This window comes from Melopsittacus undulatus, chromosome 4, assembly GCF_012275295.1.
Source record: "Melopsittacus undulatus isolate bMelUnd1 chromosome 4, bMelUnd1.mat.Z, whole genome shotgun sequence".
NCBI classification, from domain to species: Eukaryota; Metazoa; Chordata; class Aves; order Psittaciformes; family Psittaculidae; genus Melopsittacus; species Melopsittacus undulatus.
Window position 1 is genome coordinate 13,164,139 of NC_047530.1, and position 12,332 is coordinate 13,176,470.

Here is a 12,332-nt window from a genome sequence, read left to right on the forward strand (position 1 = left end):
GACAGAGGGGAGACTTAGATTAGGTATTAGGAAATTCTTCCCTGTGAGGGTGCTGAGGCACTGGCACATGTTGCCCAGAGAAGCTGTGGCTGCCCCATCCCTGGCAGTGTTCAAGGCCAGGTTGGGTGGGGCTTGGAGCAACCTGGTCTAGTGGAAGGTGTCCCTGTCTGTGGCAGGAGGGGTTGGAACTGGTTGAACTTTAAGGTCCTTTCCAACCCAAACCATTCTAGGATTCTACGATTTTACAATTAGAACATAAACTGTGTATGTAGTTGAGGGCTGGCAGTCCCAGGAACCAAAAGCACGTACAAAGGTCTACATTGACAGAGATGCTATGTCACATCAAGAATGGCCCCTGAGGAGCAGCTGGCCACATGTAAGACAAGAGCTAGCTCATGGGAAAGCTGGAAAATGCACAAAAACCTCCATGACTTGGCACGGCTGCTGGTTTAGATGCAGAGGACTTGGTTACTGCAAATCTGACAGTTACAGTGTCATGTCCTGGACAAGACAGAGGCACAGGGTTTCACAAGCCACCAGCCCGGTTCCCCAGGTGGTTTTCTCCAACGGTCACTGAAACGTGAACTGACACATCCACAAAACACTCTTAGGCCTGCAGGAGTAAATACGGCTTGAAAAATGAAACACTCTGGTGAGATTGATTCATTGGTTTATTGGATCGTTTCACAGGACAGCTCACATGCACGCGGGTGCCCCACTTTTGCAACTCGACAGAGGTGATTCCGTACCTGCCACCATTTTTTTAATGTCAACTGTGGTCATTCCCAAGGACAGGCATGCAGGAGAGAAAACAGCACGTAAAGGTGGGTAAAGAAAGGAGCAAGAAACAATCTCTGCTTGTCTGCTTCGTACGGACCTGTCAGCGCTCTGCGTGAACAGGGGCAGAGATTGAGGCAGGGTGGGCTCAGGCTGCGGTGAACTGCCCAAGGTAGGAGTCCTGTAGGGCAGGACATGGGAGTGAATTCCCAGGGGAATGAACATGCAGGCAGTCTGACAGGGACAGGCAAGTGGCTACCATGAGCTTGCTCCAATTAGCTGCAGAGGGGCTAATCACCTCCTCGGCATCTGGCCCGTGTTCAAGCACCCATAATGAACTGGAATACATATTGCTTTGAGCAGGACGAGCAGTTCTTAATTACAGGGCTGCATCCAGAGCACTAACTTCAAGCTTTACTTTAAAACTGTAATGGAGAAAACTTAAAAGGCCTTTACACTGTATGGTCATCATCATTCCTCCTCCGAATCTGCCTACTGCCATGACATCCAAGGGCACTGTGCAAGTAGGGTGTGCGCAAGGAATGCTGCTCAGTCACCAAAGGAAAGTTAAATATCAAACAAGGAAAAAAGGATGAGCAATGTGGAGCAGGTACCAGTTAATTGTAATAAATATACTTGCCTAATTGAGAATAAGGCGTTCCTTGAATGTCAAAATTGCATCCTATAAAGAGATACTACATTTCACACATCACAGCTAAGAAACAATAACTGTCTAACAACCACCCGTGAGCATTTAACCATTAAGTAAGCATCCAGCCAGCCACAGGAGGCTTGATTCATTAAAAGCTAGAGAGCATGGAAAGGGTCACAAATGCAACCGGTGAGTTTGAGTGTGGACTGTTGGCTGTTTTGTTGAGTCTTATCCCTGGGAAGTGTGGACTATGTTTTTCCATTGCCAAATCTCATCACAGCCATCATGAGCATCAAGGTCAGGTTGCTAACTGCCCAGGATGCCAAATCATTGAACGTTCCTCCAGAAAAGCCTTGGTAAATATTCTCTACATTGACTCTCAGCTGAATCGCTTAAAAAACAGTCCTTGGAGGACAGGGACTGATGAAAGAAAAGCAGCCACTGGTGTGTTCAGTGAATAGGGACCACCAAGCTCTCCCAGGCTGCCTCCTCTGCTGTGTGTGTGGCCTGGGCAGAAGTGGAGCAGGGGAGGGGGTCTCCAGGGGCAGATGGCTGGCTGCAGACCCCTGATAGCACCCAGAGGGCACTGGGCTGTAGCTTCGACTGCAGCTGCGCAGGCAGGATGTGTTGGGGTGCCCTTCATCCTCCTGTGACTGGGCTGTGCCTGACCCCTGGCTGCAAGCACCTCCTGGGAGCCAGAGACTGATCCAGGAGCTTGTCCTCCTGAGGAGGAGTGGCCAACATGAATCCCCATGTTGGCACTGCATGGGAGGGCATTCATGTATTTTAAGGATTCCCCTGTGGGGAAGCATCTGGCTGCAGTTGTGTGCCCTGCCATGCTGCTGGTGAGTGCCAAGCAGCATCTCCAGAGGTTGTTTTAATGAATCGAGCCCCGTGCCCCTATTCAGAAAGTGTTTTCAAGGTCTCTGTGCATCGCTGTGATATAAGTTCACCTGAGCGCGAAACAGCACGGACACACGGGCACATTCAGAACCCCACCACCCCAGAGCATAGCTGCAGAGGTCCTCACTGCACACACAAGTATTGCTCATGGCCATCACAGTGGAACTCTGGACACAAAGTAAGAACCGTCCGTAACAAAACAGAGTTCAAGCCATTAGCGCACAGCAGTACGATGAAGAAATAAACATAAAAAGCACAAAGAAAAGAAAGTTGCAGGGTCCCAGGTTATTCTGGCAAGGGTCATGCTGCGGCATTCCTCATTCCAGGTTAAGGGATGGAAATCAATCAGGGGCCCCCATTCTTCCTGGGCTTAGAGCAGAGCAAGCCATGAATTAACTCCATTGGAGCCCATGGAGTGGTGTAAATCCAGACTGGTGGAAGAATCAGGGCCCAGGATCTTTAGCAACAGAAGGTGTGCGAAGACCGGTTAGAAAACAGCTCAGAGATGCTCTGTGACTGTGGCTCCTTCACTGGCTGCCTGATATTGTCACTCATCCTGCCTGTACTGCCTACATCCCACCACAGCCCTTGAGGACCAGGCGCAAGGAGGCAAGCAAAGTGCTTGTGAGTGCTGTCAGATGAGCAAGGGTTCACCGGAGTGGTTTCCTCTGCTCTGCAGAAAACAGGAGTTCAATACGATCCTGTCTGGTTTTGCACAAGCTGAGCCCAGTGCTCAAAGCTGAGTGGGCAAGAGCCCACATCTTCCAGGTTCTTAAGCAGCCAGACTACAAGGGATCTGTGAGGTGGCCTTAGCTAGACCTTGCTTGCATCTAGACTTGATTCTTTCTTAAGAAAGGTCTAGATTTAATTGAGCAAACTAATTTCATAAAACAAATCTCACAGCAGAGGCTGAATTTCCTGGTTGTATAGGGAAAGCAAACCATCGAGATGTCCTCACAGGTTTCTCCCAGGGAGAGTCTGTTCTTGTGACTGTTCTTGGACACAAGATCAACATAAACTAGAGATGGGTGATGTGCTCTGCTGGCTGGCTGTGCGAAATGGTTCAGCCAGGCTGACCCTGCCAAGAACAGCACCCAAGTAAGGAGTTACTGTGCTGCTCAATCACCCCACACCTACCCATGCTGGTATATACATATGAAAACACCACAAGAACTCCCTCTGCGCAGGAGCAGGCCACTGACAAAAGGAAGGAGCTTCCCCTGCTATCCGCATGTCATGGGAAAAACAAACACAACGAACGAAACAAACAAATACTTTGGAGATGCCCAGAAGCACAGACCAAGAGGAAATGCCAGAGGCACTCAGCTCACCAGCTGAATTCAGGGACTGTAAAGAAGAATGCAAGCTCAGCTGGTGGGCCGAAGATCTTAGCTCAAAGTAGGATCTCCCCGGAAAGCTGGGTTGTAGATTAAGGGTGGAGGAGAAAGGACTCATTCTACGAAGCTGCGATCTTTCCAAAGGCACTGGAAAAGGGAGGGTCTGTTCTTCTGACTGCGTGTCTAAATGTAAGATCAATGCAAACTAGAGATCAGAAATGGGATCTGCTGGGTGGTGTCACTCCATTGCCTGAGATCAGACCTCAGACCAGAGTACGGACGCTGTGGCACGCACGGACCCTGCTCTGCTGCAGCGAGCGTGCGTATGGTGTGTGGAGCAGGAATGTCTGGTGCTGTGCAACCCAGCGAGACCCTTCAGGAAAGCCTTGCCTCTGACAGTATCGGCAATAAACAGACTTTCATCTTCCAAAACGTTCCCATGCCATCAAATTCAATATGCTTGTCTTTAAAAGTGAGTCCTGCACCTCTTCACAGCAATGCACCTAAAAAAATTCACAAGTTACCATGCACACTTCCCATCGTGCTTTAACACATCTCATACCTTTTTGTGCACAATTATTAGTGGAGTAAAAAGTAGTCACTTGGTAATGCTGAAAGGCATTTTTGCAGGGCTGTGCTAAGCTGTATTACTCTAAGTACCACCAAGCACCCACCTTACTCAAAGGTTGTTCGGGATGTTGTGTTCTTGGTATCCCTTTGTACCTGTCAAAACACATCTGAGCCTTACAGTAAGAATTTAACTCATGTGATTCACAGCACAATGTCAGAGTAGGGGCAATCTCTTGGGTCATGGTTTTCTGTTCCGCACTACCATGAACAGTCATCTCCTGCAATTTCTTCCCTAGCCTTGTCAAGGGATATGTGAACATGGAAATGTAGAATCCACCATCCTCTACACAGTCGAATCAGATAAACTCACAAACACTGTGTCCCCAAGCCTTCGTGTCTCAGCTGTGAATATGAATTTGTTAAAACAAATAAAAGGAAGCATTTATTTGCACACTGGGCTTTAACTGCTGCAATGAGCTGCTGCACGAGGCTGTGGAAGCAAAGAGTGTCAGTGGGTTCATAAAGGTTAGATAAATTATTGCACAACAAATGAAGCTCAAGGTTAGGGAGGAACATGCCCTCTAACCAAGAGTAAGAGAAACTACTACCAAGAGTAGCCACGCTCATGGCTCTACCTAACTAGCATCTTCTGTTCCTATAGCTCCCTGAAGACTCTTTTCCCTTCTGTTGTTCACCCCTTTCCAAAAGCTGCTAGTTAAAAAGACTTTGATGCTGCTGAGGATCACCCCATGTCTGGTAAGGAACTTAAAGTTGAGCCCCAGATGAGGAACTGGGCTTGAAAGAAGAGCAAAGTTTCTGGTGCTCAACTAGGCTGGGGACAGGTTCTCAGACTGGGGTACTCCAACTCCTCTGCCACATCCCCACGGTGGCAGAGATGGCTGGGAGTGGATGCTCATGGTGCTGGCAGAGTTGTCCAAGTCTGGGAACCCAACAGAGGGGATGGCAGGGCACAGGGTGTGACAAGACACATGTTCCTCCCTGACCCTTTTCTCCTGGCTTGTCTCTCACATAAGCCAAAACCAGGCTTGCCTTGAAACTCTGCAGCTATGCCTAAAGCTGGAGACTCAGCAGTTGAGAGAAAGTAGAGCCTCAGCTCTTCCCCTGCTGTCTGGCTGCAGGCAGCACATGCCCAGGAGAGCATGGCTGAAGGCACAAAGCAGCCAAACGGAAGGGCCAAGGTGTGGGGAAAGGTGAGAACAGTGCAGCAGGTTTTGGCAGGAGGGAGGTCAAACATCTGCACCAGCCAGGAGTGCAGATCTGGGCCTAGGGAGCAGGCAGGGATAGTCCCCTCCAGCACTACTGAGCTCCTCTTCTCCACCTCCACCAGGGCAGCTTGGTCCTTCATCCCACCATCCAGCTTACCAGACAGTCCATGGGAAAACACAACACTGGAGGGATGCAGAAACCATCTCAGAAATCCTTGTAGAGAGAAGCAGCCCAGCAGCCAGCCATCCTGCAGACCCTGATCCCACTGCAACTGGAAGTCATCTCTGTTCCTTGTCACAGCCCATTAGGTGCCTGTTTCTAGGGTGGCTGTTTGCAACCCACCAAGACCAGCAGACCAGAGCCAGGGGCTTCTGCAAAGCCTTTCAGAGGCTGCTCTTACAGCAGCCAAAAATGCACCAAGCAAACACTGGGTAGGCTGAAAATGGGAACATGCCAGGATGAAAACAGACTGCGTCCCACAGTCAGGAGGAGACTGGGCAGAGGCTGGAACATCTGCTGGATGAGGAAACACAAGAGAGCTGGGGCTGCCCAGGGAGGAGGAGCTGGAGGAAGACCTGGGGTCTCCTAGGGGTGAGCACAGCCAAGCAGTGCTGCCTCTGGCCAAGCTTTGTAAAGTGTCTGGGCCTTGGCACAGCATCACCTTGAAAACCATCTTCCAGACTCATTTCCAAGTCTACAGACGAATTCCATTCAGGTGCTGAAGAAACAGTGAGGTTAAGCCAGGCCCCACGTCACAGGGCTTGCAGTGATGGTCCTGGGGGCACTGGCTAAGACACGACAGGACAAGATATACTGGTAAGGCTGCAGCGGAACAGCCTGACATCAGCTAGGGAGAGGACACAGTTCAAGGTAAGGACCGTTGCCTTTAGCCCTTGCTGCCATGTGGCTGTAATGATGATGATGCAGATCTTCATCCCAGAGGGCCCAGCACATGAGAAGGGCTCCAGGTCACAGATCTTCTCCCAGCTGGGAGCCACCTTCCTCTGATGCTGGCACCAAGCACCATCCTTGAAAACTGAACTGCAGTTTCCTCAGCTGGAATACGTAGTTTCCTGTCAGATGAGCAGGAGATGGGCTGGGAAGGTGCTCCGTGCCTTGCTGTAGGCTTGTGTGTACGCTGGCTTCCCATGGGACATTCCTGTGGGACATTCCTGTCGGTGCTGCCTGGCTCTCCTTGGCTGTTTGGCTGGGCAGGACCACAAAAGCACGTCTGCAGAAACCCAGACACAATTTTATCCTCTTCTTATCCTGGTTCTCTTCAGATGCTGAGACCCTGCAGGACGTTTCATTCCCTGTGAGCCTCTACAGCCCATTTCACTGCTCACTAAAGGCAGAAGAAAGACTTCAACTGAATTCCACAGGCTGCAGATAAGGATCTTGTGTGCTAGAAGCCAGCTTTGAAGTAACACCCTCTAAGCAGAATTTCTCATAACCACTTCACAGCAAGACAGCCGTGTTCACAGAGATGTTCTCTTCATATCGAGATCATCTCTTCTTTTGTCCCCTCTTCCTGCATGAACACTTTGCAGGAAGCTGCAGAGCATGGCTGAAGGGAAAAGCTAAGCCTGCTTCAGATGAAACAGCATTTAAAGGCCTGATGTTGCTGTGAAGGCCAGAAACAAGAGCTGTGATGCATATGGTGGCTCTATTTAACAAGTCACTTGAATATGCGGAAGATGCACATACATGTAATGTATTTAACTTTGAATCCAAACAGCTCAGGTGATCTCAAAGAGCAGAAAATGCTCCAGGCCCATTTGTCTTTTTCTCCTTCTTTCTTTAGTGCTGGAATAACAAATGCAAAAGCCCATGCAGTGAAAAGGCTGAATGCAGCACACTTTCATCTTATAGTCAGAAGAGTGAAACTCGTTTGCTGGCACAGACCAAGGCATCAGCTCCAAGCACAGCCTGGCCTGCTGGGACCATGAACAGTTATTTTCTCCCAGGTTCTGTCATGTTTTGGAACTGTGTAATAGGCGAGCTTGGCTTGACAGTGAAACATCTATGAGGGCAAAGCAGAGCTGGAAAGATCATAGTTCAGACCCTGAAACTTCTGACAACTTCAAGCCCAACTGGTTTTGGTTAGGAAACTGTGTCTCAAATGGATCTAATGAGACACAAATGTGACGAGAAGCCAAAGCTCTGCTGCCTCCTGCAAAGGCTGGTGAAGCAGGATAGTGAAGTGGGTGAGAACTGCTGACCTTCAGGCTTTGGGAGAAGTCCTGGCCGCTCCAGCGTGGGGCTGGATCTGGGTTGTCCTGTCCCTGGATGTCCAGAAGAACACTGCAGCTTCCTTGATGCTGGTCCCCAGCTTTGCAAACACACACAGAGCTCAGACGTGCCAAGGCCTTTGTGGCCTGTGATTTGAGTTTTCTGTCTCTTGTATGAGAAGGTTTGTCACAGGTTTTCTATCTACCTTGCATCTGTTACAGGTCAGTCCCATTCCTCACTGACTTGTCCTGCTTATGCATCCAAACCTAGTAAATGCCCTTTCCAAACTGGAACAGTTATCTCCTGCAGATGAGTGCAGGCAAGCAAGTGACAATGCTCTGTGTAACCTTCTTCTGCTTTTATCTTCTATTCTTTCAGCAGAAACCCCTTTTTTTCTCCTTGCCCAAAGCCACCAGATATGCTCTGTGGCAAGAAGGCTCTCACCTTCCTTCCACCCCACCAGCAGCCCCACGAGCTGTGTGTGCTCCCCCCTGACTCCAGACTGCATCTGCCAGCATCTGCTGGGGCTGCAAGAACATGCTGCTGCTCTGGAGCCAGCTGCCAGCCAGATCTGGTGATGCTGTTGTGATCCACAATCTTCACACGGCTTGAAAAGAGAGATTTTAGCCTGGGAGTAAGGAAAAAGGATTCCACCAAGTGTGGAAAACTCCCAAGGAGCAGTTTCTTGCCTGGCAGCAAGGCCACAGGGCAGGACACATGCTGGTGGGGGCTGGATCCTTTCTTCACACCTGCATTTGTCTCCCATCTTGTCTTGGAGCCAGCCTTAGGATTCTCCACCTGCGTGTCAGAAACAAGCCAATTTTCCGAGACGGATTAAGTGCCTGGTGTGACAAATGTACTTAAAGTCAGGCTGGGAGACTCCTCTGCAGCCTGCAAGGGAGTGTTCAATATTCTGAGTGCCTGCAGTGCAGGGTGATGCAGACGATGCTGGCAGGGCTGTGCACCCCATGTCAGCAAGGACACCCATGCCGCTCCATGGTCCCTCTGCTCTCTGCTGCCCACAGCCAGGGGCTGAAGGAGGCATAGTGTGGTTAAGGCACTGTGCAGCCACACACAGCCCTTAGTATTCCAGAAGCAATGTGACAGCGTTTTGTTTTAGATGGAATTACTGAAAACATCTGAGCTTCCCTCTGTGTAATACAAGGCCTGCTACACCCAGATTTTAAACACCTCTCTGCAGGATACCTCTCTCTGTACCTCTCCAAAGCACATCTTCTGTAAAGGAAAGGGGTAAGGGACAAGTTCTGGCACTGTTCAAGGCTCCTGACACAACCTTTCCCCTCCCATCAGTGCTGGCTTTCCTTTCCTGCAGTGATTGCTTAGGTACTGGACGACCAGCAGAGCAGTTCCTTGTATTGCAATGCTAAGCTTAGGTGTGCTGGATGGGCCCCATGCGTGCGTGTGAGCAGTGTCCGAGCGCGCTGGGCTGGAGCTGTTGCAATGCCTTACCCTCAGATGTCTGGAGGACCAGGGTCTTGCTGTATGGGCTGACTCCTGATTTGTTGAAGGCTTTGACACGTGCACTGTACGTGCTGTTGAAGTGAAGCCCATCCACCGTGCACATGGTCTCCTTCCCCACATACACCTCCTGCAAAGCAAGCACAATCAGTGCCCTGACCATGGAGCCCCACGGGTGTGAGAGCAGCTCCCAGAAGTTGTGATGTACAGGGTTCAACAATGCTCTGCTACCGGGGCCAGACTTACAAACACTGTGTATGACTTATGTAGAGCAAAATAACCCTCTGATTTGTTCCTTGATAATACTTTGTGCTGCATTAAAAGAAGTATGGCCAGCAGGTCGAGGGAGGTGACTCACCTCCTCTGCTCCACTCTGGTGAGACCCCACCTGCAGTACTGTGCTCAGCTCTGGGGCCCCCAACACAAGAAGAACACAGACCTATTCGTGCTGGTCTAGGAGGCCACAAAGATGCTCTGAGGGCTGGAGAATTGACCTGCTCTTGGCAGGAACTGCCACCTGTACAACAGTTATCACACCCAGCTCACTTAACAAATTGCTGCCTGACATGGTCAGCTCAGTGCTTTCAGGCAGGAGAATGGCTCAATGATTTCAGAAGCCAGAGATGTTCCCCTTCGTGGCACCAGCCATGTGGCACCATTGGCTGGAGCAGCCCTCGCCAACCCCAGCAGCAGGGACACCACGCACATGCAAGCCCCTTCCTGCTGCTGGTGGGATGAGAGAAGGCTGGAGTGCTTGGGAATTGCCCTGGCCTTGCCAGGATGGCTGTGCTGAGCCTTGGTCTCCTCATGCCCATCCTCCTGCCCCCTTCTCTCTTCAGATCCCACCTGTGTCACTTCTCTTCTGCCCCAGCTTTGTTTGGCTTGTGCCTGATTGAATTTCTTGTGGATGAATTCAGGAAACTTAAGGGGCTGGTCCCTGCACCCGCTCTTGGTGGATGTGAACACACCAGGGTAATTATCAGCGTGTCAGATCAGAGAAAATTCGTACTTTAATTGTGTAATTACAGCAATTTACAAGCCCTCGGGCCTTAAACACCTCTGCTTGCTGGCATCTGGCAAACCAGGAGTCCTTCATGGCTATTAGCATCCTTTGCATGAAATATTTAGCACCCTGAAAAGATGGAGCTTCAAATGTGCTCTTTGCGATTGAAAGTCATATTGGCCACTGGAAAGGTATTTCCACTCCCTCAAATAACCTTGTCTCCACCAAGAGCCTGCAGCTCATCCACACCATTGGCTTTGGGCACCCCAGCACCGAGGCTTGTGTCTCCAGGGAAAGAGGGGACTGGCAAGAACCTTGGGGAACTCTTTGGTCACTTCATGGCAGGGAAACACGAGACCCAGGAGCAACCTCTCGCTGCTGGGACTGGTTCACACCTGAGCACTTACCCTGAACTGGCCGCCGTTGCCATCATCGAGCTCCAGGATGTAGCCTTCCACCTGCACCGTCGACAAGGGGGGCTGCTTCCAGGACAAGGTAGCACTGTTGTTGTGGGTGCAGCACTCCTCCAGCTGCAGGATCGGGGGGGCCGGCACTGGGGAGGAAACTAAACACAAATTAGTGTAACCCTGGCTGCTGACACCACAGAGGAGCAGCAGGGGGACAGCTGCAGCACGCACGTCTCAGCTGGAGCATGGGGGATGCAGTTATTGCCTCGGTGTGAAGCCAGCTCAGCACAAGGGATGTAACTGTGGTCTCAAGGTGAGAGGTGGGGGGGAAGCAGAAGGGGCTGTTCTCCAAACAAGCTCCACTGAGTTCCTCCACCCTGCAGATGAAGCTGAGGTTTCCCCAAGAGCTTCTCTGGTTTCTTGCTGTTTTCTATTGCATTTTGGTGAAACACGGCACAGCGATGTACCTGGTATGAAACTGCCTGGAGTTTTCACAGCAGCTGGGCTCAAACATGGGAGATTCTCTTGCACCCTCAGCAGAGCTGGCTGCAGCCACAGGTCTTCTCTACAGCCCAGCAGCCACGATGGCTCCCAGCAGCCATGCCCAATGCACCCTTCTCACTGCAGCAAACACCAGTGGGGCCATTACTTGCCGATGCTCATTATTTTTACAGAGGAAGCATGTGGCCAGTGCATTCCTGTGCCTAAGCACTGAGAAATGCTGGTGTGAGCAATGGGTCCAGAGTCAGGAAATCCATCCATGGTGGCGATGAAGAGCCATGCCAGACCCGTAGTGGGTGGCCTCTCCTCTAGGCAGCTCATTTGCACCAGCAGAAGGTACAGGTCCATGTTCAATGCCCCCCTGAGCTTCCCTGCGTCACAGCCCTTTTGCATCTCCTGTCAGCTTCCCAGGGCTTGACAAGTTGCAAATTGCTCACAGGTTGCAGCTTCTCTGCTTCCTGCAAAGCGATGCAAATGCAGCAGCTCCACAGTGTGGGAGAGTGAGCACAGAGGGAATGCAGAGCGAGGAGGAAACTAAAACTGAAATCAAGGTCTAAGACAACAGTGAGAAGATAGGAGGGAGGGAAAGAGCCCAAGCTAAGTGGTGTAGCTCTTTGTGCCTTTGTGTTAGGAGGGACACCGTGGCTGCCTGCAGCCGGCAGCTTGCTCACTGGCCCACACCAGATTCTGCTCAGCATTAAGCAAGAGAATGTGTGTGAGCAGAGGTTTCAGAAGTGCCTTGTGCTGCTCCTGAGACCCTGGTCCCAGCCTGCAGAACGCTTTCTATTGCATTGTCACGCATAATCAAGTTCCTAGCACCTTGGTCTAGCACACAGCTGCCCAGGGATCCAACACAGGAAGGCAGATGGCCCAGGGGTGCAGAATACACAGAAACAGGAATAACTCTGGGTCTGGGGCTTGCTGGGAGATGAGAAACTCTCCTCTCCTGCCCATTCTCTGTGATGAGCTGCATAGAAACACTCAGCATGAACAGAGACAGGCTTTTGAAAGGCACAGGAAATATTCTTACCTTTCATCTGGACAAAGTCGAGCTGATGGATGGACTGCAGCAGAGGGGCATTGTCAAGGTTCAGGTCGAAGTCTGTGGTCATCCGGGGTGTGAGTGTCCCCTTTCCCCACTGGTCCTCGGTTAAGTGCACTCTCCTGATGAGAGCGTCGGAGATCTGGTGGCAAGGAGCAGCCTCAGCTATCAAGGGCTACACTGTATGCTGTGCCTTGTCCCT

At 50.8% G+C, this 12,332-nt stretch overlaps 1 protein-coding gene across 3 annotated transcripts in view; it reads right to left on the reverse strand.

Moving 5' to 3' along the window:
• Window positions 1–12,332, reverse strand: part of TRIM9 (tripartite motif containing 9) — a 59,361-nt gene that overhangs the window by 5,638 nt on the left and 41,391 nt on the right. The window contains exons 5-11 of one of the 3 annotated variants that reach the window (XM_034062485.1): window positions 12,119–12,272; window positions 10,588–10,745; window positions 9,142–9,307; window positions 5,244–5,249; window positions 3,664–3,852; window positions 1,418–1,459; window positions 750–773 (exon numbers count right to left, since the gene is read on the reverse strand). In XM_034062485.1, the coding sequence (XP_033918376.1) occupies window positions 750–773; window positions 1,418–1,459; window positions 3,664–3,852; window positions 5,244–5,249; window positions 9,142–9,307; window positions 10,588–10,745; window positions 12,119–12,272 (739 nt within the window). The remainder of the gene's footprint in view (window positions 1–749; window positions 774–1,417; window positions 1,460–3,663; window positions 3,853–5,243; window positions 5,250–9,141; window positions 9,308–10,587; window positions 10,746–12,118; window positions 12,273–12,332) is intronic. The other 2 variants (XM_031051978.2, XM_034062484.1) reach the window with 2 other exon arrangements.